Source organism: Larus michahellis, chromosome 1 (genome assembly GCF_964199755.1).
Source record: "Larus michahellis chromosome 1, bLarMic1.1, whole genome shotgun sequence".
Taxonomy (NCBI): Eukaryota; Metazoa; Chordata; class Aves; order Charadriiformes; family Laridae; genus Larus; species Larus michahellis.
This window is the reverse complement of record NC_133896.1, coordinates 208,437,271-208,462,462: the sequence shown is the minus strand read 5'-3', so window position 1 is coordinate 208,462,462 and position 25,192 is coordinate 208,437,271. Positions and strand designations below refer to the sequence as shown.

The 25,192-nt window shown below is 38.6% G+C and overlaps 1 protein-coding gene across 4 annotated transcripts in view; it reads left to right on the top strand.

Annotated features, from left to right (window-relative positions):
- Window positions 1–25,192, top strand: part of CNTN5 (contactin 5) — a 661,723-nt gene that overhangs the window by 392,677 nt on the left and 243,854 nt on the right. For 3 of the 4 annotated variants that reach the window (XM_074570954.1, XM_074570976.1, XM_074570965.1), the window contains one exon: window positions 12,524–12,739. The exons of the other annotated variant lie outside the window; for it this stretch is intronic. In XM_074570954.1, coding sequence (XP_074427055.1) covers window positions 12,524–12,739 — 216 coding nt within the window. The remainder of the gene's footprint in view (window positions 1–12,523; window positions 12,740–25,192) is intronic. 4 annotated transcript variants of the gene reach the window in all.

Here is a 25,192-nt window from a genome sequence, read left to right as displayed (position 1 = left end):
TATAGTAAATTTGCTGCTCGTTCTTACCTGTAGTAATTAATCAAACTTGAAAGTTATCTCTCTGCATGCAAACAGAAACATAAATATTGCCTCAATATTTCATCTTGTCACAACTTAAAAGTCCTTTGTTTCACCTTTATATGACATCATTTTGCAAAAGTTAGGTCTTTTCAGACTAACCTCTACAGGCATTTGATGGAAGGACTGTTCAGGACTGGTTTGCTGAAGTTCTAAGTGAGATAAACTTTGATAATTTGATTTTTTTCCTCAAATCCATAAAATATATTGCTGAACTTGAAAATTAAGATCATCATATTTCTAAGGTTTAGTAAACCACTAGGTAGCTCCTTATTGAACTGCACTTCTTGCTTTGTCTGGGTAACAAAACAGTTGTGTTAGGGAATTATCTCAGTACTCCTATTATTATTTTTAAATAATTTGCACTTTGTTGTGCGACCTCTCTTTTTTCCATTACAAAAGACAGTATGAACAGCTCAAGTCCGTGTCCTTCAAGGAGCTGTTATTCTGTCTCAATGGCTGCATCCTTTTGATGGCTTTCCTTTGAATTTGCAAATATTTCATTGAGGGTGCCAGGCTCACCACTAGAGTAGGCTTATAGTTGTCAATGCACACAAGCAGACACCAGATCCTATGGTTAAAAAACCCACTATGAACACAGAGGAGAAGAATTAAGAATCACCTGAAATGACTATGAAATATTAAGGGTCTAATACAACAGAGTTATTTCCAATTTAGGAAAATGGTGTGCAGATGTGTTTTTGTTATGGATTTACCCTATGCGAATACAAATCCCTGCACGGTGCACTTTAATTTATTTCACTGCAAAGACGAAGAATTTTGGATATTTTGAAAGGTTTGTGTATTCATCTCTATTAGTACATCTGAGACAAAGAAAAGAAGAGACAAGCTTCGGCATGTACCTTTTCATGGAACTGCTGTTTCCGTGCAGGAGGACAGTGAAATGATGTCCATCATAACAAGGTGTGTGGGTTTTTTTAATTTGCTTTATTATTTTTGAAAACACTTCAGAAGTAACATAAAATCTTCCCCCCCTTAACAGCCTGTAGACCTATGTGCCACTTTAAATACTCAAAACTGCTTAGGAAGTGCTTTGCCGGTGTATTTGTCCAGAGCACAAGAATGAATTTCACTCTGTGTGTGTAAGGATTGTTTAATTGCTAGCAGTAGCTGTTTACACTGAGAATACATCCAGTGATTAATTCATAGGATTCCTAAGGAAAGACTAAGCCACACAAAGGCCTCAAAGATGCAAGCCAAGGTGGAGAGTGCACTGTAAAATATTTAGCCAACCCTAAAGCAAACCACACAGAACTAGAGAAGGACCCAAGGGCAGGGAAGAATACACTGGCTGCCTCAAAGATAAATAAATGCTTTGAACCAGGAGACAGATATTTTGAAGGGGATGACAGACTGTCTGCTGCCACTGCGCTTATAAACACAAATTGTGATAATATGTAAGAATGTGTATCACAGGGAACAGAAAAACTTATATTATCTTAAGTGACCTTTAATTAACTGCAATTTAAAGAAAGCTTTACTTTAGCTGTGAATCATAAATGTCTCTGTGCTAATCAAAAGCTGGTCCACAAATTTCTATGTCAAAGTAAAATCGATCCTTCTCAAAAACTAAATGTTAATTGACAAAATTTTACTGGATTCCTTTATTATTTTAATTAAGCACTGTGAGAATTTCTTGCTCTTTTACTCATTGCATTGAATGTTAATTTGATCTTTTTTTACTTGCACAACTTGCACACTGTGGACATTCCCTTATAATAAAAGGAAATTTTGTAGAATTCTTTAAACAAGTCATACACTGTACAACTGTTACCTCTGCAAACTAATCTTAATTTGTAGATTACATAAACCTGTCAAATTCTAGTTTTTCAGTCTTATTATTACATGATCTCTTCTCAGAAAGCTATATTTGTCTTTCATTACTTCAGGAAACTCTATGACTTTATTGTTCATGGTACTTCCATTCTTTGATGAAAAATGCCACAGATTCTTTCATCCAAGGATGAAAAGACGTCTACGCTTGTTTCAATGTATAAAAAGTAATAATACGCTCTTAAGATTATTTCCAGTAGCTTCTCTTAAATAATTTCTGTTAACTTTCAGTTTCTTATGTCCACGTAGGTTTGAGGACAGGGAAGCTGTTTGAACAGTGAGGTGTGCCTATGCCTCCATGAAAGCTCTGCCTGGTGATGCGAGCCTGAAGCAGTAGCCTCCTTTCTTTTCAAGTGAACACAGTTTTCTCTCATATACATATACTCTGATAACCTTTTTTGTTTTCAATATTTTGTTAGTAAATCTGCATTTTAATAGTAGAGATCATAGACTGAATCGTGCTTCTGTTTATAATATATAAAACACAGGAGTCGTAGGCTTGGACCCAGCTCCCCCATCCTCCCCTCCAGCCTGACAGTACTCCTCATGGGCAGCCTGAATCCACCATGCCACAGCCCCATGTCATCTCCCTGTATCAGTCGCTGTCCCTGCCCTGGCTTTGTGTCCCTTAAAATATCCCCGTGCCATCCCACAGCAACTAAACCACTCCTCAGCAGGTCCCTGCTGAGCCCAGGTCTCAGCAGGGTTTGAGGCACACCTTGTGGGAATGGGAGCTGCTGTCAGGGCCCTGAGGGCTCTGCTAGCCTTAAGTGATCCTGCTCGACCTCCCCAGGGCTCCCCCCAACCCTGCCCGGGGTCCAGGGCCCCATTTCAGCCCAGTCACGGCCCCAGTGACACCATGGGACACCAGTCTGGAGTCAGTCCTGCTTCTGCTGGGGCATGAGCCTGCATAAACAAACCAAAGGAGGAGTCTGATGAGCACATGAGAAAATACAAAGCAATAAGAACTCTCACACCAGCTATCCAGCTGGCATCACCAAAAAAGCAAGTTTTCAGGTGTAGTTTTGGGGGAATATGACAAAACAGCAATAAAAATGTTCATGGGAAGCTAATTCCTTGTTTGAAGGATGTAGGAGAAAGCACAAATGTGGCTTTTGAAAGAAATATCTGGTAGTTTTAAGGCAGTATCAGAGCTTGTGTTTGAGCCGCAACAGACAGACTGGTATTTTCAAGTTAGTTCAGGATGCATTTCAAAACCTTTCTGAAAAGTGAGCAACACCCTAGATTATGTTTTTCTGGCCAAGTAGCTATTTGATCTCTTAAACAACTGTGGTTTTACAAATGTAAACACATTTCCATTGCCAAGAAAATCAGCAGGCAGTTCCCTTCGCACAGTTTATTAAGATTCTGACTGCTTCAGTTTTCATGATGGTATTAATAATTTAATCAAGCGTTTTGTATTAACAATGTCAATTACAAATTTCTCCTTTGCTGTGGGTTGATCTATTATTGTCCATCTAACATTGATATGCATATCATTGTAGGAAGGAAAGGCTGTAAATAAGGATTTCTATCCATCTAATTACTTTAATTGATTTGTACTGAAATAGTTGACCTTTGGTACTTGGTTCTCCCTTCACATTCAGAATTGACAGCTCACTCTGATGATCATCAGCCACAGGGAAAATAAGTTAAGATTTCAATTAAAAGCATGCAGTGTAGGCTAATCTATGGATCTCACATTAGTAACGGTCCATACTTTCCTGCTAGAGAATACATGTCACGTTTGAGCTGCAAAGTATTGTATGAGAAGTACCTGAAGAATTAGGACAATGAAGTATATCTAAACATTGACAAACAAAACCCACTTAGGAGTCTTAGGGCAATTCTTCATATGTGCCTATAAATTACAGCTAGTGCTACTCAAGCACTACTCCTTCAGGCCAAAGATCACAAGATACGTAGAAGCAGCTAATTTCTACATTCTCCATTTTGGGTGGTGTGAGAGTAGTGATGCACTCAGCTACCTACACTGTCTGGTCTAAGTGTTATTTTTCAGACAAAGCTAGCCTAAAACTCCTTTTTATTAGATAAACAAGTAGAAAAATTCCACACATTGGTAAAGTGTCAGACACATTTGTGGTCTTAAAGAGTGCACAAAACAGTAGTAGTAAATACTGAGCTAGATGGAATATGCTATATTGAAAAGTTTTGTTGATAGTATTTGGAGTTAAGTTTTCCTTCAATAAGTTCATGAGAAGAGTTTTCAAAGAAGAGTTTTATATTTTTTATATCTGAAAAGCAGTTTTCATTACATGACTCCAGTGAATTTTAAAAAGGTGCAAAGCACTTACTGAACATAATCACTGTGTTTGAAGCCTATGCTATGGCAGAAACATACCCTAACTAGTTACAATCTGTATATTATATTAGCATGTTTTGAAAGAGAAAATATTAAGTGTTTTGGTAGAAAAAATATGACAATAATCTCAAAGCACTTTTCTCAGTTTAAAACTACTTTACTTTGGATGAACATTCTTCCATAATTGGAATATATTATTACTTTTATTATTTTTGTTACTGCAGTTGTAAGCATTCTGTAGCTGAAAGTGTTTTATTTTAAAGTATATTTTGCTTGATCTGGTGGATGTTGTATGTTGGATGCAAAGTGGGAATAATTGGGCGTATATTGAGTCATCTATTTGCTGCATTATGAGTATGAAGTGGAAGTAAGATGGAAAATAGATTGTTTTTTCAGTAGGAGGGGAAACAATGACTAACTCTACAAAAGAATCTTTATATTATTCAAAATAATTCCTCATAAAAATTCATGATATTTAAATTAGCTCTAACAGTATAATATTCCAAAGATGCTGATACATTTGCTAATAGCCACTGGAAATATTCTTCACTATCTTTCAGTCAATGTTTTAAGTCTTCAAAACACTTTCCCTTTGTTAGTTTAAAGGAAAATGAAATATATCCCTATTTTTTTCCATACCTGTCCATAGTATTCTATGTTCTCAAATTTGCTGCCTTGCGTGACCAGATTTCTAAGAGAAAAGCAAATTCTACAAAGTGAGAGCCTATTTTGGATTTTCAGATTAAATTATTGTGTACCTTCCTTGAACACTGGACTACTGAAAGGTTCAACAGAACAATTTTTGGATTGAATGCTACTTATTTTGGCCAAAATCCTGGCAAAAATACTTTGTTTTCCCAAAGGAAAGACCGTCTTAAATAGATGAATTTTCACCTTTTCCCGTATTATAAAATATGTGGTGAAAAAGGTTGATGGAGACCACCAGGATATTTTCCTTGAGAATTTCCAGCTTCCAAATAAATCATTCCCCACTGCTGCTTTGGAAAACAGTTTAAATATCTTGATCTTCACTCCTATGCAGAGCAACTGGACATTTGAGCAGAAAAGACACATATGAAGATTGACTGATGTGTGATGAGAGGACTAAGACAATGGACTGCTGACCAAGTTGAAATGTTCACACCTCAGCTACTCACCTTACTTTCCTTTTAAAGTCAATGGCAAAAAGTAGCCATTTCCTGAGCACGTCCATCACTTCACATGCCATGTTTGTCTTCCTCTTCACTACCTGTAAAGTGAACCCAACCTCACTAGCTCACACTTAGACATCCAGATTCCAGATGTTTAAAATGAGGTTCCTGGTGAAGGTTTCAATCATTTGGTTTCATTTGGTTTGGTTTTGATGATTGTCTGTATATGTTGTTGCATTGTCTGTTGTTTTGAATAATAATTGGGATATAATAGCATCTTTAAAATTAAATCTCTGACATGTAAACTAAACCACGCACAGTAGGAATTGTGCAGAGGAGGATCAGATGCACTAACCTCTTCTCAAGAAAATCTGCTGGCTTCCACTTTATTTTGTTCTGGGTTTTGTTTTTTTTGTTATAGCTAATGGCATTTCATCAGGAAAACATAATTTATTGACATTTTGCTGTGTTTTAGTAGTAATCCTCGCTCTCATAAGGAGATGCCCTTGATGGGCACCTTATCAACACAGGTTCCTGCTATTCTTGCATCTCTCTCTCAGGTTATAGCCAAGGTATATATCATCAAGCAGTCTAAAAGGAAACCAACGTGCATGCACAGAACAAGACAGAAAATATGTTTCTGCTTAAAAATTGAGGAACAGTAATACAGTCAAGTTTACAGAATGAAGGCACATATTTTCATAAGCTTGTAAGACTGAACACTTCCACTGAAACAATGTAATTAAAAGTTACAATGAAAAAAATGGGTTAGCGTTCTTAGTGACATTTGATTAAACATGCTAGCTAGCAAAAATATACAAATGAAGGTCACATTTGCAAGTATTATAAGATAGACTACATTTTAATTAGATAGTTGAGAAATGTCAATGAGTTAGTAACTGACCAGGAGTCACCGAAAAAAAAACAAAAAAGGAACGAAGGAAAACAAAACATCACCCCAAGAGTCAGAATCCTTTACTCTCCCTAGATTTCAAACACTACAAAGACAGTTTTCAAAGAAGTTTTGAGGATGGATTCAGTGAATTTGCTTTGTCATTTTTCTCTGTTCGAAGAAAGAATGTAATTTGGTCAAATTACATAGTACCATTGTTGGAGCTATGTTGACATAGGTTGTGCCTTTTGAAACAAATCTGTCAGATAAAATAGAACAGGATATTATTTGGGTTTTATATTTGTACCCATGGACTGTGCCTAAGGAACATGTATAAGCGTGTGCCAGCTGTGGGAAAAGATCCCCTTTCTCTCTGAGTCAGCTTAGTTATCCCACAGCATGCATGAAACGAAGTCAAAATTAACCTGACACAGCTGTTACAACTTATAAGAGAAAACTTCTTTCAGATGATCTTGAAATTCATATTGCTGCTTTTTCTAAAAGAAAAAGCCCTCAGTAATCAGTAGAAGACAGTTCCTCTACTACCTGTGGCACTGTTTTTCCTCATTGTGTTGAATCTGACCAAAGACACGCTGAACAGCAGCATGTGCTGGAAATAATAAAAGATGCATGAATAATTTAATGACTTGACACAGATTCATTAAAAAGTTACCAAAACTAATTCAAATCATAGTTTACTGTTGGAAATCACATTTAGGAAAATGGGCACTTGGAATAAAAAAATATAGTCTATCTTAAAACTGTCATACTGTTGTTAATATGACTATAAATCTGGTAGTTCTAGTGCAAAGAACTATGAAGGCTAATCCAAGCCACTGATTTTATTTTGCCTGGTTTCTAGTTGCTTAATAACTTTACCATTTGGGCCTATATATTTCTCATCTGAGTCTGCTTGCATCTGAAAAACCTTTGGATGCTTCAACCCAAATACTTAAGTTATTTCTAAGAATGTTGTTAGGGAAAATATAATTTAATTGCAAAGCTCAAGTGCAGCAAAGTTTTGAGAGCTACTCGTAGGTCTTTGATAGCATTTCTCAAGGATTTTAAGGGTAGACTGGTAATGCTAAAGAACACATTCAAGAGTAACATCTACTCTCCAGAAGTTTAACTATGTACTTAAATAATGAAAAACGAATTTATTCTCCCAAGTCTCAGCAGTCTAATCTAAACCAAATTAAAGGAATAATTTTATTGTAAATAGTACTCCAATAAAAATAGATTCTAATTAAGCCACTGCAACTAGGCAATTCAGAAATCTAAATCTCTGGAGGCGAATTCAGATTAGGAAGTGGGTTTTGTTTTCAGGTAAGCATGATTTCTGCTCTAGTTGTCAGTAGTGATCACAGGCTACAGGCTTTCAGTAAATAAAACAAGAAATATTTGCTTATGTATAATTTATTAACCATTTCCAGTTATGTCTTACAAGAGAAGCTTTACTCAGATACAGCATCCGCAGGAGCATGACAAAGCAACCAGAGTCAGGGTGAAATTTCACATTGATCACTAATCCCAGCCAAACTAAACAATTATAGCATGAAAGGTCAGAAACCAGTTTGCGTAATACTGCCATTACTGTGGGACCTTTTCACCGCGTAGACTGACTTTTGTATCCTTTCCTCTCTTTCTTCCCATGGTACTTTATATTCATGCCATCTGAGATCACGTTGATTCTTCTGTTCTTTCAAACCCTGGATTTACCACTGTGGAACAAGTGTTCCCCATTCAACTAGATAACAAAGAATTTTAAAATATTTTTTTTCTTTTTAAGTAGGAAAAGAATTAGAGTCTTCTTGACTTGATGAGGCAGCACAGAAAAAGTTCATTTCACCAAGCTTCTTACACATACTATTTCAGCAAAAGAAGTTGTCAAAACTATTTCAGGGCTGTTGAATCCTATTTACTGGAGTAGCTTATTGTGTTATGCATGCAAAGAAACAGGAGAGTTGCGGCCTAAAAATGAGAAATATTGCGTTAGCAAAAACTGGACTTTGATTCAAACTTCTGCAGAAAGGGAGGCTGCATACCACTGGAGACTTCAGTATGGCTTCTATTTACTTTTGTTTAGCAAGGTGAAATGTCGGCAAAACTTAGTCAGCCTGCGTGAGTCTCGCTATTGTACTTTCTCCTTTGACCAGTCCCGCTTACTGCTTAGCCCTCCACGTCTGTCTGGCTCCTGCACCTCCTTAAAACCCCTTCCCTCCAGATGCATTCCTCTGCCTGGAAGCTGTTCCAGGCACTCACCCTAATGACAGAAATTCTGTCCCAAGCTAATTAGGTCAGGAGTACTTGTTAGCTCAAGCTTACTAGAAACTGTAGTGTGCCTCATCTCATAAGCTGGCATGCCCTTCCAATTAAAAAGACTAAAAAGAAAAAGTATTGCATAGTACAATTTTGAAAGGATTAATGGTTGTTTTGCTCTCCCATGTGTGTATAATCTGCAATTCAGCCTGGTGGCAAATGAATTAAGTGTAATGGAGGATACAATTTTTGACATGTTTGTTTATAAATTTATATATGCCTACTACTTTTTGTTTCTCTTGCGTGCCTGGGCAGGAGGGAGGAAGGCTGCTCATTTGTCTTAACTTGTTTGCTGGGTGATAGATCTGGCAGAACAGTGTAGAAGGATGTTTCTCTCCTGTGAGCAAGACCATCTGAGAGACTTCTATGGAAGCAGGTGGAGATGGCAGAGAATGAGACGCAGGAAGGAGGAGAACTAAGTGGCAGATTCACTAGAGGGGCAGGGGCCTGGCGGCAATGTGTTCTCAGTGTCTCATCAAACTGAAAAAATCACTATTGAAAACAAAAGGAAGAATTGTAAAGTTGTATGTTCATGTAGAAACCTGCAGAGTTGTGTGCTTGCTCCACCCACTTTCCAAGATGGCAGGGAAATAGGAACATAGAAGCTATATTAAATGATCTATCTAAGAATCAGGATTATTAGTGTTAGTATTTAATTTCTGGTTGCTAATCTCCATTTCTTTGCAAAAGAAGCAATATACAGCTCAGACTCCCTAACTTGCACAGGAAGCCTTTCTGTCTACCCATGAAGGAAGACTGTTTCATAATTTTCCCAATGAAATGACAGAAGAAAAATTATTTGAATCTTCTCAAGCTGGAATAGCTGATATACTCAGGAACACGATCTAAGGAGCGATCTTCTGTTATCAACAGCGTAGTTTAAAAGGTCTTCAGACATTAGAGTTTTACTACTGACATATGGATGGTATATAGTACATTTAACAGCCTAATAACACATTATTTCAGTCACACAAAGTAAGTATAATTTGCTGAAAAAGTACTGACATGAAGGTTTCCCAAATCCATGTCCTTTGCCATAGGGCAAATTGCATAGAGCTAAAGTAACATGCTGGAAATAGAAAAGTGCCTGTATCTGCAGAAAATACTCAAGGAACAGTACATTCATTATAGATGTGGTTGTAATCATGTTTGCTTTGGAAATCTTATTAAGGTTTATTTTGCTGTGTTGTAAAGTTTGGACCAAAGGCAGGTCTGCATTTTTTTTTTATTGTGAAGTAGAATTCCTTCCAGTGTGTATTTCTTCTGTGTCTGTGTGCACAGGAGAGGAGTGTCTTCCCAACAGCAACCACCACTGTTTCCACTATTTTATTTTTTTTTAAAGTTGTAGAAATTGATCCTGTAAACCAGAATACTTATCACTGTTAGAATTATATAATAGTTCAGTTATGTATAAAAATATACACAGGAATAGTTATGTGACACCACACTTTTTAATTTAGCATTTTCTTTCTGCTTCCTTGTCCATCTCACATAGACTACAGATCATCTATTCACCTTGGGTTAGAAGCAGAAGTACATAGAGATGTGGCGTCTTTTCAAAGCACGAGTCCTTTGCACGGTGCCTTGCATCCTTGTTACCAGCTACAATCTGGCCACGTCCCAGCTCCATGTGAGAAAAACAGGCCTGCGTCCCAATCTGCCCATTTACAGATTTCCTGCAGCATTTCCAGGGAGGGCATCAGCACCCCTGGGGATATCAGAGGATCTGAGCTGTAAGGATCTGAGGAGCTCCACAGTGTCCAATGCCCACTTGCAGTACAGCTAATTAGCTGTCCTGCCACCAGAACTGCTACGTTCACCACCCAGCATTTCCATCCTCTGATGTAGAATGTGCTAGAGAGAATTTTGTCCCTTTCCTTTGTGTCCATACTCCCCAGGGAACATCGTCCTTCTCTGCTCACAAGCAAGACGTCAATTCTGCATTAAAGATTTAATGTGATAAGTTTAAACACGGACATTTCCACTGCAGCTCACTTATCTGAAATAATTTATGGTTGTAAGGCCAAAAATATTTTTGTTCATAAGACAAATTAACAATTAGTGAGAATAAAATAAGTCAAAAATACAAAAATTTCTTCAAGAAACTTCAATAACCTTAAGATTCTGACCTCAGGGAAAACAAAATGAAAATAAGTTATTTTAATGGGGATAGATTTTAATACGAAATTTTAAAGATTTATTATTTTTTTAATATTCCTCTGGAAATGGAAAGATTTTACTTTAATTTCTCCATATGGCAAAATTTTACTTTAAAAGAACTACAATACATAAATATTGCAAACTGTTGAAGAAATGTATTGAAAGACAATCAAAGATATTTTTTGTGAAATCACACTTGTATTCCAATGATAATGCTTTAAGAGGTATTATAAAATGTATTTTCATACAACATTGTAATTTATCATGATGGTGTTCTACTTTCCCTCTCTTTGTGGGCCAGGAAAGTTTTTATGTATATGATATACAAAACATTATGATGCACATTATAAAGTAGGTTTGGGAGAACAGGATGAAAAAAAATTTAAGTTCTCCTTTTTGTGCCTTTCCCATCTGATTGCCAAAACTTGTATTTAAACCCAGATTTCGAATGTGAGATACGACATCATAAAATAATCTGGGTATTTAAAGTTTGCATAGATGAAAAAGGTAATTTTTAAATACCTGTTTTTGCCAAATGACAGCTTCTTCCAAAAGGTAGAAGAGGTGTGTTTTTAATATCTGATCTGAAACTATAAATACTGTATTGAAATGACATTTTCCTAAACCTGAAAGATTCTACATGTTCACTGTCACAATCTTCATAAAATAAAATAGAGATTTCTCTAATTTTAAACCATTTTAAACATAAAATAGTCCAGACTATATTTATGCTTAGAATATTTTTCCAAAAGCTCTCCAGCTAGGCCATGATCTAATATTTTAAAGAGATTTTATTTCAGTTGAGTGTGCTGCTCTTCAAAGCTTTTGAACACTTTTTCCTTGTTTATATTATGCCAATGTGAAGAATGTCCCATTTATCAATATTTATCTTCAATGAACATGACAGAAAAATTATCTTTTTTTTCTGCCAGCCACTTCCACTGTCCCTAAAAAAATCAGTTCCTTCATAGGTTATGCAGCCTGACTGCCTTTGCTCATCTATATCAATGAATTTTTAAATGTTCTTCTCGCCTCCTTAAGACTGTTGCATGTTAAGGATTCTTCATTTCAATAGTTGTGCTTGCTTTGTTCCTGCAGCTCCTGAGTGATATTTTTAATCTATTATAATAAAATAGTTTATTTATTTCTCTTACGTTTGCCATTATACGGAGACCAAAAACTTGGGCACTGTTCTTTATTTGTAGACACTGAAATTTCAAGTACAGGCAGAAAAGGAAGAAAAGGGGAAGTTGAAGAGACAGAAAAGGAGGTGACACTGGCGTGTGCATATTTTTGGGAGAGATATTTGTGCATATGTGGTCTCTTGGGCATTTTAGCTAACCCACTTGATTTGCAGAGTGCTGTTGAAATGAGGAGCATATTTAGCTTCAACCAATGTTTCTGCACTGCATACACAAAGTAATGTAAGGCTGTGAACAGACACTTTTCTAATCTTACTTAGGGTCATTGAAATAGAATTAAAAATATTGAAAATTCATATTACCATAAGTAAAAAATTTAATAAACACCTGATTTTTATATTGTGCTGAAACTGCAGGGGAATTTTCTGTCTTAGAGCTCTATGCTGCTACCCAGTTCTGTCTAGAAGCCGAGTCCCTTATGGAGTTTGGGGCGTCTCTGACACTCCTTTTACAGATAAAACTTTTCTACTGCATAACTAAATATTCTTTGGAAGAGTGATACATTTTAGCTTTATTCAGTGTTCACTCCTTGGTTTTTTTCCAGAATATTCAGAAGCCGTTCCTGGTCTCCCCACTTCATATGCTGCTATCCTAAGAATCAAATCGGGTAGTTCATCTTTAACCTCATTTAATTCAAAGAACAGACCACGATTAAGCAGTCCTTCACTAGGAAGTGTACCTTCACCAGGCTGGAGAGGAGCTGCACATTATCACTCCCCAACAAACCCCTACCACTTTTCAGAGGCCTTCAAACATGACGGTAAGTCTGTCTTCCCTCTCTGAATTTTTGAAAGATGTTTCAAAAGCAGGACATTTTTATCAGCTTACTTCAGTGTTTCTCAGACATAATTTTGAATTTTATTAAACTTCTCAAAGCAGAAACGGGCCTCTTTCCCTTTAGATTCTTCAGATTAGCCTTAAAGACACCAGTTAAAACATTCTTTCTTAAAGATTCCTATGCAGAATACTTTTATACAGTTTTTGCCATGTGAAAATAGTAAACTGGTAGTTTGAAATTTCATTACAGCACAATTTCATCTACTCAGCTGGTATCTGTATATTTGAAAAGCAAAGCTGTAAAATGTCAGTCCCTCTTTTATATATATTTTTCTCTCTGGAATTTTTCTGATTTAATAATGACTGATAGTAATGTAAATTAAACATGAATAGTAAATCTTATAAAACTACTTTTTCTCTAAATTACCCACTCTGCATAGTCAACTCTGTCACGCATGCACGCATGGATAGACATATCCATGTGATGTGGTGTCATTTAACTTTAAATGCAATAATTCATAGTAACAATATGCATTTTTTCATATTTGGTTACATTTAAAGAAGCCACATTTCTGATACCATTTCTTTAGTGATAATATTTATCTGAATCAATGTTCCAAGAAAAGTAGAAATTTAAACAGAAAGAAAAGACGGAAGGAAGGAGAGGGAGGAAGGAAGAGGTTAGAGGATATTTAAACATAGTAGCGTAAGGAAGTAACAGAGGAAAGAATCGTGATTAATACCTCACAGTTCAACAACATTCATGCAGTATGGCTGTCATTACAGGATTACTGCTTCTCTTGGTAACGTCTTTTCCTTTTATTCCCCTAGAAAGTACTTTGCATGTATTGAAAGCTAATGGGGTATGCATGTGTTTTTGTGAACAGAAATGGCTTATATACAAGCATAAATATGTTCCATGAATTAAGGTTGATCTAGAACACCACACCAACAATTTGAATCACGCAAGCAGATAAATTCTGTTTGATAACATTTCTGGAACTGGGGCAGGTTTCTACATTTGTCCTTCCTCTGCAACAGTCTTTGTAAGCAGTGACTACACCAAACTCAGTTATTGCCCATGCAGCAGACAGTGATAACTCCTCCCAGACAACCTGATATGTTCAGGTGAAAATCAAAGTTCAGGATTAGAACTAGAGTGTATTATCCTTGTCTACAATGGGATGAATGTCTAGAGACAGCATGATCTTGTCTCTGAGACATCTAGGGGCCACATTCCAACTCCGTGGTCGAGCTGCTTTTATTTTGCAGCAGGAAGTGAAGATCCACTGACTGGAGACACAATTTTAAAAGGGCCATAAATGATAAGCCTCAATGAATAGAGTACTTGACTCAAAAGAGAGAGACTTCAGTTCTTTCTTCCAAGGACTGCATGAAACAGTCCTAGGAGAGTTACTCCACCACTTACCGGTCTTTGTACATCCAGCTGTGCAGACAGTTGTACAAACAGATAAACCTGAGGCACCTGAGTAAGATTTTTAAAGCCCTTGCTTATCTGAAGCACCTGCATGGCACAAGCACAGCTATGAAACGGGACTTAGAAAAGCCCAGCATACTGCTGGCGTGGCAGGGTTGAGGAGTCTGTGGCAGGAGACCGGGTAGGATATTCTGCATCATCCAAGAGGGCAAGAACACGTCTACTGTGGCAGCTGAATACAACTTGTTTTCTAAACCTCTGTCAGTTCTGTTAATAAGTTTATGTTTGAGATATCTTTGACATTTAGCAACCAGAAATAACTATCATCTCAATCATCTGGCATTCCATCCACTTAAATTAGTAAGTTTATCATTTTAATTTGAACTCAAGGCTTTTTTCAGAGGTCTTGAAGGTAAGATATTTTAGTTATCTTCCTACAACAGGTATGTGATAAGTGATAGAGTTAAATGATCGTATTTATTAGCCGGGGCCTCCTAAATGAGGAAATGCTACAGCAGCCTGTGCTCATGTGTGGTCATGAGCGACCACTGCTACAAGTGAGAGGACACTTAACAAGAGGGGGGGAAATATATTTTATGTTATTATGATTAGTAACTTGCATAATACAAATATCCAATATATGGCATACACTCAGGAGCCAGGCTTGCCATAAGAAAAAACAAAATTCTTTTATTATCTGTCCAAGTATACAGGTTCTCAAGCGACTTCTTAATGTATTTCCCAGGAGGCACGCTCAGAGGCCTGACATGACTTCTAATAAAGGTCCTCTTATACTGACTTTATGCCATTTAATTTGCACTCTTTAGTTCAACATGTGTTTCCTGATATTTCAAATTAAAAGAACTATGCTGTAGCTCACTGCTGAATTTAAACTATATGGAATTTCTTAGCGTAAACATGCAGTTAAGGCAATACAGTCCTCTTCAAGCTATGTATCAATGTGTAAAGTCATGACTAAAGAATGTGCATAGAAAGTGTGAATTATTCATTAAATACTCTCGAAGAATCATAAAGCTGCAAACTCTTATACTTTCTTACCGTTCCAAAACCTTCTGGAAATGCTGCAGTAAATAAAATTGAACTTAACCTTGAATAAAGACTCTTTTTATCCTTCCATCTTTAGTTTGATATCTTTCAGAAGAAAATAAAGAGCAGGGTCTAGTTCATGACTGGAAGTGTTTGAATCAATGAACCTCAAGATGTGCAAGATCTGAATCTAATTATTGTTCAGGGAGGATTCCTGACTTCACACCATCTGCTAGATTCAGCATTTACAAGTCTGAATTAAAGACACAAACTACTAAAAAATTTTGAATTTCTTAAACATATTGGGCAATATTGATTAATGTGGCATGCAATTTAGATAGTATAAACTAAGTTTAAAACAGATATGGTTTTTTTCAGGCCACAGAACAGAGAAAGTATTTTCAAGCCACAGAAAAATACTTGTCCTATCTTGCCCAATAAGCAAATAAACATATCTGCTTCAGAAGAGGTAAATCTAAAAATATGAGAAAATAATTTTATCTGCTTTGCAGTGTAAACTCAATCATGAGTGTACTTTACACCGTTCCAGCATGCAGCATACTGGAATCAATGTAGATACCTCAGGGCATGTGTATCTGCCTGAACTTGCCTGTCAAAAGGAAAGTCTCCTCCAATTCTCTTGACTTTTAAGTTAACTGAAACATAGTTTTAAGATTAAATGTATTTTATAAATGCATGTGTGTATAAATATATATACATACATATGTATGTCTGCTTCTATATATGCAAAATAATTATTGTAAGTTGCAGCCACCTTTCTTATTGTTAGAATCTGTTACACATAGATTTAATATATTTTGGTGTGATGAACTAGTGGGCTTTTTCTATTTCATTATATTAAAATAAATTTTATATTTTGACAGATTATAGGGATATTAAAATGAATAGTCATTCTTTATTTCTTAGGTGTTAAGTGAAAGTCTATATTATAGAATCTACTTGTAAAATCAATATTAGCACTGAAGTTAATATGTTTTTTTCAGTGTTTAAGCTGAAAAAAAGAGGGTTTATAGCTTTTAGTTGAAGAAAGCAATGTGTTTTCTCTGAAAGCAGGGTGATTATTTATACATCTAAAATATTTTCTGAATATACCAAACCGGTTAAACTGTTTGTTTCCATGGTAACAAAGGTTAATCAGAAGATGCTTTAGAGTCATCACCTCAAACGCATACAAGCAGCACAAACTGAAAACAAATGAGGAAAGGAAATTCAAAAGCAAGTTCGATAATGAGTAGCGCTAAAACCTGATCCACCTTTACCAAAAAGTGTCTTTCATTTTGTAGGACCAATTCGATATGAAATATCTTTGTTTTATTTTAATAAAGTCTGATGATACGCACACTTCAGCAACACATATAACTCCTGCATCTTTCTGCAAGTGTCCTGAACATATTAATACCCAGGACTGACAGGTCATTGAGATATGGTTTGGCCCATGATATGTCAAGTAGATACTTTTCTGGGTGGGATCTGAATACAGAATCCAATGTATATTTTAGGATGGAAGATCTGTTAGTGACCTCTCTCTTTAGGCTGCTTTAGAAGTTCTATCATTTTACACCCTCTTGTATGTTTTCTTTAGAAAATCCTTCCATCTCCACATGGGTTCAACTGGCCTTTGAAAAATTGACCAAAAAAAAAGTATAGAGATAAGAAAACGTTGTTTTCCCGGTCCTGTAAAAACTTTTTGTTTTTAAATTTTGCTGAGATACTCTGCTTTCAAAGGAGAATTGCCTCACCCTTTTTCCAACTGCCACTTGTAAAAATTCTGTCAGTGTGTCACAATAACAGCTGAAAATAAATGGTTTGCCTGAAGATCTCTCTAGTCCACCTTCAGAGGGAGTAGCAAATCTATCTACCAGTATTACCTGTAGCAAAAAAAAAGTGGTCCTAAAAGGACATGAACAGATTAAATGGAGAAGGCCTGAAGGACAGGATACCATCCAGAGGGACCTGGACAACCATGAGAAGCGGGTCTGTGTGAACCTCATGAGCTTCAGCAAGGCAAACTGCAGGGTCCTGATCCTGGGTTGGGCCAACCCCTGGTATCAATGCGGGCTGGGGAACAGAGCAGTCCTGCTGAGAAGGACCTGGGGGTACTGGTGGATGAAAAGCTGAGCATGAGCTGACAATGTGTGTTTGCAGCCCAGAAAGCCAACTGTATCCTGGGCTGCATAAAAAGAAGCCTGGACAATAGGTCAAGGGAGGTGATTCTGCCCCTCTACTCTGCTCTGGTGAGACTCCACCTGGAGTACTTTGTACAGCTCTGGAGCCCACAGCACAGGAAAGACATGGACCTGTTGGAACAGGACCAGAGGAGGCCACAAAAATTATGAGAGGGCAGCAGCACCTCTTCTATGAGAAATGCTGAGAGAGTTGGAGTTGTTCAGCCTGGAGGAGACTCCCGGGAGACCTTATAGCAGCCTTCCAGCACTTAAAAGGGGCTTATAAGAAAGATGGGGACAAAGTTTTTAGCAGGGCCTGTTGCAAAAGAACAAAGGCTAGTGGTTTTAAACTAAAAGAGGTCTGATTCAGACTAGATATAAGGAAGACATTTTTTACCCTGAGCGTGGTGAAACACCTGAACAGGTTGCCCAGAGAGGTGGTAGATGTGCCATTCCTAGAAACATTCAAGGTCAGGTTGGACGGGGCTCTGAGCAACCTGATCTAATTGAAGGTGTCCCTGCTTATTGCAATGGGGTTGGACTGAATGACCTTTAAAGGTCTCTTCCAACGCAAACTATTCCATGATTCCGTGAACACCTCCTTCGCCCATGTTTACACGCTGCCTGAGCATTTCCCTTTGGATACCTTGTCTGCTGGGTGAAAAATACCAGAGTGAAAAGAGCTGTGTTTCCTCCCACCAGTAGCTCAGACTGAGAAGAGGGCACGAAGAAGACTAGCTTGAATGGTATGGTAACATTGCAGACAGTGGTCAAACTACACTAACGATATTTGATGCAAGTGACCAGTGCAGTGTAGAATTTGCTACCCCTTCTGCAGACAATTATATTTTAAAAATATTATTTAAGAAAACATTTAAAAGAACATTATTTCTTTTATTCTTTAAAGGTACAGCACACAGAATTATCAGATGCTAAAAATAATATTGCCAATGTAGCTTTGATGCTGGTCTTTGAACACGGTTATGTTTCCTTCCTGCCCACCTGTGTGTTCCTAGGGTTCCAGGAATGCATTCTTTTTCATGGTGTATTTATTGACCTGGAATTATATCAAGGATGGCAGCAAGAAAGCTGAGTGTTGAGGAATGACACTCTTTCAGTTACTGCAGAATTGAAAGTTCAGGAAACTTTATTCTCATCTGCAGTTTGTTCTCATGGTGTTTGCAATGCTCAGCAAGATGAACATCTGATTTTTTTCATCAGTAATTGGGGGAGAGAATTAAAGTGTCTCTGTATGTAAGAGAGAGAAACCACATTTTGGCTAATGTCTGCAGTCCAGGATACACAGGTTCCAGTTTCTATTCCCTTGAGGATTTAAATACTTGTTACTAAGAAGTCATATAGTCTGGTATTGTGTAAGTGCAAATGTGTTGTAAGGAGAACCTTGGAATTCAAAGAATATTCGAGTGCTACTTCCAAGAATATTCAAGAATTTAAAAAGAGGGATTTTATTAATATTTGGAATGTTTTCCGTATCCACACCGTTCTGGAAAATACCACTTTATATAGTAAATCCTAAGGAGAGTGCTTAGTGCTTTTAATTGCCTAGATTGAAAATGGCAACTTAAAATTTGTAAAGGGGCCACAAACTAGCTTTGTTGCAATGCATACCTGTAATCTGAAAAGATATATGCCACTATAATAAATCACCAGTCTCATAGCACTTAAATAAGATACAGAAAACTGGTTGTTTTAATACAAGCCTGTGTGAGGAATAGAAATATTTCCCTTGAGAAATTAAAATAGTAAATTGAAATATACATATACTTAATATTTATGTTAAATATTGATCTCTTGTTATGTTCTTGCTTAAGTTAGAAAATAAAAATAAGGTATGGAGTTCAAATCCTCCCATGCAAACTCACACGGGACTGTCCTGTTTAAGAGCATGTTAGTTAAAATACGAGTGCAAACAAACCTGATGCTTTTAGATCCCTGAATGGATCAGAAAACATACATGTGTACAAAAATGTGTGTGTATATATATATATGTATCAATCATATATATGCACACATACAAAGATATATAAATTAAATATAATAAAGAAATAAGTACAATAAGGAAAAGGTCGAGGAGGTTTCCCCCAAAAGACCACACAAAGCAGCAGAACCAGCCAATGGTTCAAGAATCAGAAAATTTTATTCCAAGGTCAGTTTCAGACAGAGAGGGCGGGTGGTGCGGGGCTGCCCTTGTCCATAGCTGTGGGGAGCCTCCAGTCGCCTGTGGGACCATGGCATGGTCCAGACTGGGGCTGTATGTGGTTCCTTGTCAATAGCTTTGTAAACCTGGAAGAATGTCTCGCTGAGTAGCTGCGGAGGGAGGGGACAGGAGTGCGCCATGATCTGGTCCTGTCCCTGTCTGGGCCTGTGGCTACAAAAGGCAGGATAACAAAAAAGGGGGTAGCCACTCTGGCTCACCATGGGCAGTGCTTGCCCAGGGCTCTGCCAGCCTCAGGCCAAGGCTGTCAGTCCCGCATCTTTGTCATCCCTCCTCCTTTGCCAGGAGACACCCATCCCATGGTGGTATGGGCCACCATGAGCCTGCTAGCCACAGTGACAGTGTCACTGCATCACTAGGTTGGCACCATGATTTGGTGTCATTTTTGACTCCTTAACTTTGTGTCAGTGTCATAGAGGATAGCGAATCTCTCTTTGTGTGGTTGAGGATGGGAGTGAGCCATGGTCTGGTCCTGTCCCTGTCTGGGTCTGCAGCTGCAAAAGGCAAGATAACAAACAAAGGGGCAACCACCCTCACTGTTACCCTTACCCAGGGTAACCCTTACCCAGGGTACCCTTACCCAGGGGTCTGCCAGACTCTTGATGCCTTAACTTAGTGTCGGTATCCTTGTAGAAGGCAGCAAATCTCTGTCTGGGTGGCTGAGGACGGGAATGCGCCATGGACTGATCCTGTCTTTGTGTGAGCTTGTGGCTGCAAAAGGCAGAATAAGAAGCAAAGGGGCAATCACCATCACTGACCATGGGCAACCGCTGCCCAGGGCTCTGCCAGGCTCTTGATGCCTTAACTTAGTCTCAGTGTCCTTGTAGAAGGCAGCAAATCTCTGTCTGTGTGGTTGAGAACAGGAGTGCGCCATGGTCTGGTCCTGTCCCTGTCTGGGTCTGTGGCTGCAAAAGACAACAAACAAAGGAGCCACCACCCTCACTGACCATGTGCAAACCCTGCCCTGGCTCTGCCAGACTCTTGATGCCTTAACTTAGTGTCGGTATCCTTGTAGAAGGCAGCAAATCTCCATCTGTGTGGCCGAGGACAGGAGTGTGCCATGGTCTGGTCCTGTCCCTGTACGAGCCTCCGTCTCTGGAAGACAAAGGAGGAGCAGCCACCATCTGTTGTGCCACAGGCAACCCCTTCTTCCCTGCCCAGGCCCAGCAGCCCTGCCCTCCCCTCCCTGCCCTCCTCCTGCCTCTCGCCTCAGCCCTCGCTCACCCGCCTGCTCGCCTCCACTCTGGGCCGGCACCGCGCAGCCCTTTCTGTGCCCATCCTGAGCGCCCTGTCACCAACCCCGTCACATGGCAACCACCAGCGTTCTGCTCTCTCTGATACGGTCACCATGTCACCAGGTGTTCCAGAGCTGGTGGAAGTCCGAGCTCTAGGCTGCCTGGGGAAAAAGGGGTGTCAGGGTGTCACTCTTCAGCCTTGATCAAATGCAGTGGGATGGACAAACCCCATAACTCAGGCCCATGGGGAAACCAGCTAACATGGAGAGCCCACTGTCACTCCTGTCTGTGTGGGGACAGCCTGGGGCTGTGGTCACCTCACGGCCCCTCACCATCCTGTCCCACCCCACCTCCCCTGGGTCTCCTCCTTGCTGTCAGGGCCGGGGCAGAGCGAGGTGAAGCTCAGCATGAGGGTGCAGACAGACAAATGTGGTGTCTAAACACTGGGGAGTAATTCAGGTGTTTAACATACACTGACGTAGTGCCACTTGGGCTGTCTTACAGCCTAATATCCTATGAATACACATGAAACTGGCAGGTGCGACCTGCATCACAGCTGGCAGCACAGAGCAGGGTTCGGGTGTCTGGAAACAGGCTCCGCAGTGTCGCTTCAGGGGCTGTGAGGAGCCTCACCTGAGCTAGAGCTGCTACACCGGGACAGGGCAAGGCTGGTGTGAAGGTGGCACCATGCTGGTCTGCTCTGCCTCAGAGTGTCAGACACCCCACCACCTCCCAGTGGCACTGGGTATTTATTGGTTAGAAACTGAACGCCCTGTACAGATTAATTCATGTGCTTAAGGTTGGGTCTCCAGGGCACCTCATACACCCTGGGGTGTCTGTCCTGATCCCAGGAGGCCACTTCAGAGACCTCCCATAGATCCCGTGTCGCACATGGCAACTCTATGGCCAGGAGGAGTTGGGGGCGGAGGAGGGGAGTTGAGCCTGGAAAAAGGCGGTGAAGGCATTGCTTTAATTTTTGTCTTTGTTTCTCACTACCCAAGTCTATTTTAACTGGAAATAAGTTTTCCGAAGTTGTACCTGTTTTGCCCATGACAGTAACTTGCAGGGGATCTCCCTTTCTTAATCTTGAGCCAGGAGCTTTTTCATCCTTTGTTCTCCCTTGGGGAAATGAGTGAGCAGCTGGTGGGCACCTGGCAGCCGCCCAAGGTTAACCTGCCCCAGTGTGTAATGTCCTGCAGTAAAGCTGTTTGGATTGTATGTACTGTAGATATAGGGGGTGGGGGTGGTGGTCATTTTCGCCTATGAACTCTTCTGCTATATCGTTCTCAAATGGTTAGTGTTTCTAACCCTGTAAAAATTTGAACACATATATAAACCTGGTTGCTTACATAGAATAGTTCATATGTATAAAGTCGGATTTTATAATCAGGCACTTTTTTTCTCTTTTTCCTTGGCAATCATCTATATCTACTGTTATCTAAAAGTATAACTCTCACCTTGGTTACTCTTGAGATTAGCATAAGGTATCAAAAGAACATACTGCTACAACTGTTCATGATCAAAATGTGGCAAGAACCAGAGATTAATTTTTCAAGGAAGACTCTCATCAGAAAGAGCAGACTGATGCAGTTGATTAGACCTGGGACTAAACCCCAGAGTTTATTAATCCTAATATTGGCTTTCTTGAGATAATTGAGCAGTCCTCCAGTCTAGTTTGTAAAAGGGCACATGAAGAATCCTTGTAAATATTAATCAATGTTCAGTTATGCTGTACACTGAAGAAATTGTCTATAGGTTTTTGATGGTATTGAATAAGTGATGCAATACTCCTAAAAGAGATTTTAAGAAATTCCCATTTGTAATCAGGCGAAATTCACGTGGTCACCCACTTCAGACTGGAAATTTCAAGCACAATGATGTTAAGGTCTCCTAAGCATTTGCTGCTGTTATTTTTGTAGTTACAGCTTGGAATTCCCAAGTCAAGTAATGCACCAGTGGTTTGGCAATGAAACCAAAGTTATTGAAAAGGGAACTCTTAACCCATATCTACTTTTCAACCGTTGAACCTCATTGCCACCTACTTAAAATCTCACATCACTAAAACCAGGGATAGGTGAGATTCACTTATTCCTGAGAAGGCTGATTAGATCCCATACTGATCATTAGATATATGTTTTCTCCAAGCACTTCAGATTTTAATCTGCACATTGTTCTGTCAGGGGGCATGTCTGCCTCAGAATCAATAAGGGCAGCAGAAAGGGTGAAGAAGTCACAATGTTATCCAAGAATCAAAATTAAACTGTTTTGACAAATTGAAAATTGTGAAGCAGTATGGTGATTATGGAATTTCCAGGAGAAATTTGAAGTCATTTACCTGAATCTTGAATATCAACAATTCAGTTACCATGGAACTGAATGATTTAAATTATAAATTAAGATTATGGTTCTTTAAGTTACTTCTTTGATATGAAAATGTTGAGAAATGTTAATAAGTAATTGTTACTTAAAATAACAGCTGATAGGTTGGTAAAATGGTAAAAGGCAGACAGAATTCTATTTAACATTTTCCTGAAAATCAAACTTTTATCCTGCAATGTTAGAAATCTCTGTATTATGAGTGCCATGCGCATACACTTTTTTTTTTTTTAAGTTTGTTCTAGGAAAATTGATTAATTATGCACATTTAGTGTGGATATTCACATTCCTCAGTTTCCAAGATTTCAGGCTGTGGAGTCACCATTTGGTCCAATTCACTCCTCAGCCCTGGCTCCATGATTGACTACTCTTGCAGACGTGCGGCCTCACACTATGGCTCTCTGCGTGCCTCGCAACCTGGCTTTACCTCCATTGTCTGGATTAGGGGAAGGGAAATGAGGTCTGCATCCCTGACTCTCACCCCACATGAAACAGCAACATTAGCAGAGTGTGCACTGCCTCCTGGGAAATATTCTCAAGTCCTGTAGTTTCAATATAGCTTTGAACTCTCTGCATAGAAAAGAGGAGACAGTAAGCCTCCAGTGGTGTTCCAGTCAATTTTGGAAGAGTCTGTACTTCCCATTACCTCTAACAGGATGGTAGACAGCTAAACTATGTGCCCATCATTGATATTGACAACTATTGAAGCCTTCACAAGGCTTCATTTAATTTGAGCTTTTAGTAGCATTATGTATAAGAAAATTAATTTTTTTCTCTCTAATTGTAAGCCAGCCTGTGTTTTAATTTGAAAAAAATAGTTTTAAAATATTTTTTGAAATATTTAAATTAGATATTTACATCTGTAGTGTGTTTCCTTCATTGCTTTTGAAATAAAGAAAGAAGGCGTAGAACACTTAAGATTTTCAATTTCAAGTCTGTCACTGGAGTTTAAATGAAGACAGTATCATTAGGTGGTCTGTTACGATTTCTTGCATATCACATATGACACCTCACTGTATTTTATTTAATCACCCCTTTATTAAGCCTAATAATTTATAAAAATACAGTCTTGTCTTTTCAACAAGTGCTTTGATGTCTTCAGAATAGACCTTTTTCTTCAATTATTCTGTTGCAGTCAAGATGATCTAACTAAGAATTCATTTAGTCACTTTAGCTACAAACTGATGAACATTATCATTCATTATTATGTTGTTTCTGAGTCTCCAAATAATCTCTGCCGGTACTCCACACTCCATCTGAAATGCAGATAAGCAGCTGTCTACATTTTTGTATCTTTTAGGAAGATGACTTGCATGCACTGAACATTCTCTGTTACCTTTGTCTTCACTGCAAGCAGAAGTAAAACCTGTTCTCATTCCACATAGCACAAGCATCCATTTAGCTACTACCATTAAGAATGACAACCTCCACATAAAGAGTTCAGACTATATTTCTAAAAGGAAAGTGCACCACAGCATTTCAGTATTACTGTTGCAAATAGTACAGGTAGAAAGAACACCAGTACTGCTAGTGACACCAGCACCTACCTACCATTGCATCTTTTTCTTTTCGTTCCAGCAATTCTAGACTGTGACATATTTTAACTACAGAGTCACTCCCAGGGAGAAGATAAAATCATTAATCGTCATGAATATACACCCTATCCACACACCTACTAATCTGCATGGAATAACACCTAAACCTAAACCCTTGGTTTCATTCTTTAATTCTTTGTTTTGCTAGACTCTCGCCTGATGAGAGCTCTGATTATTTACGCCTACATTCATTAGTATTTTCTCCTGTGCAAAAGGTTACCAAATTATAAGAAAAAAATCCATACAAAGTTTTCGTACTCACATTTTCCTTTCTTAAAAGAGGTTTTGCCCCTGTGGCAGCCTCGGTTGTCATGCTCAAAACT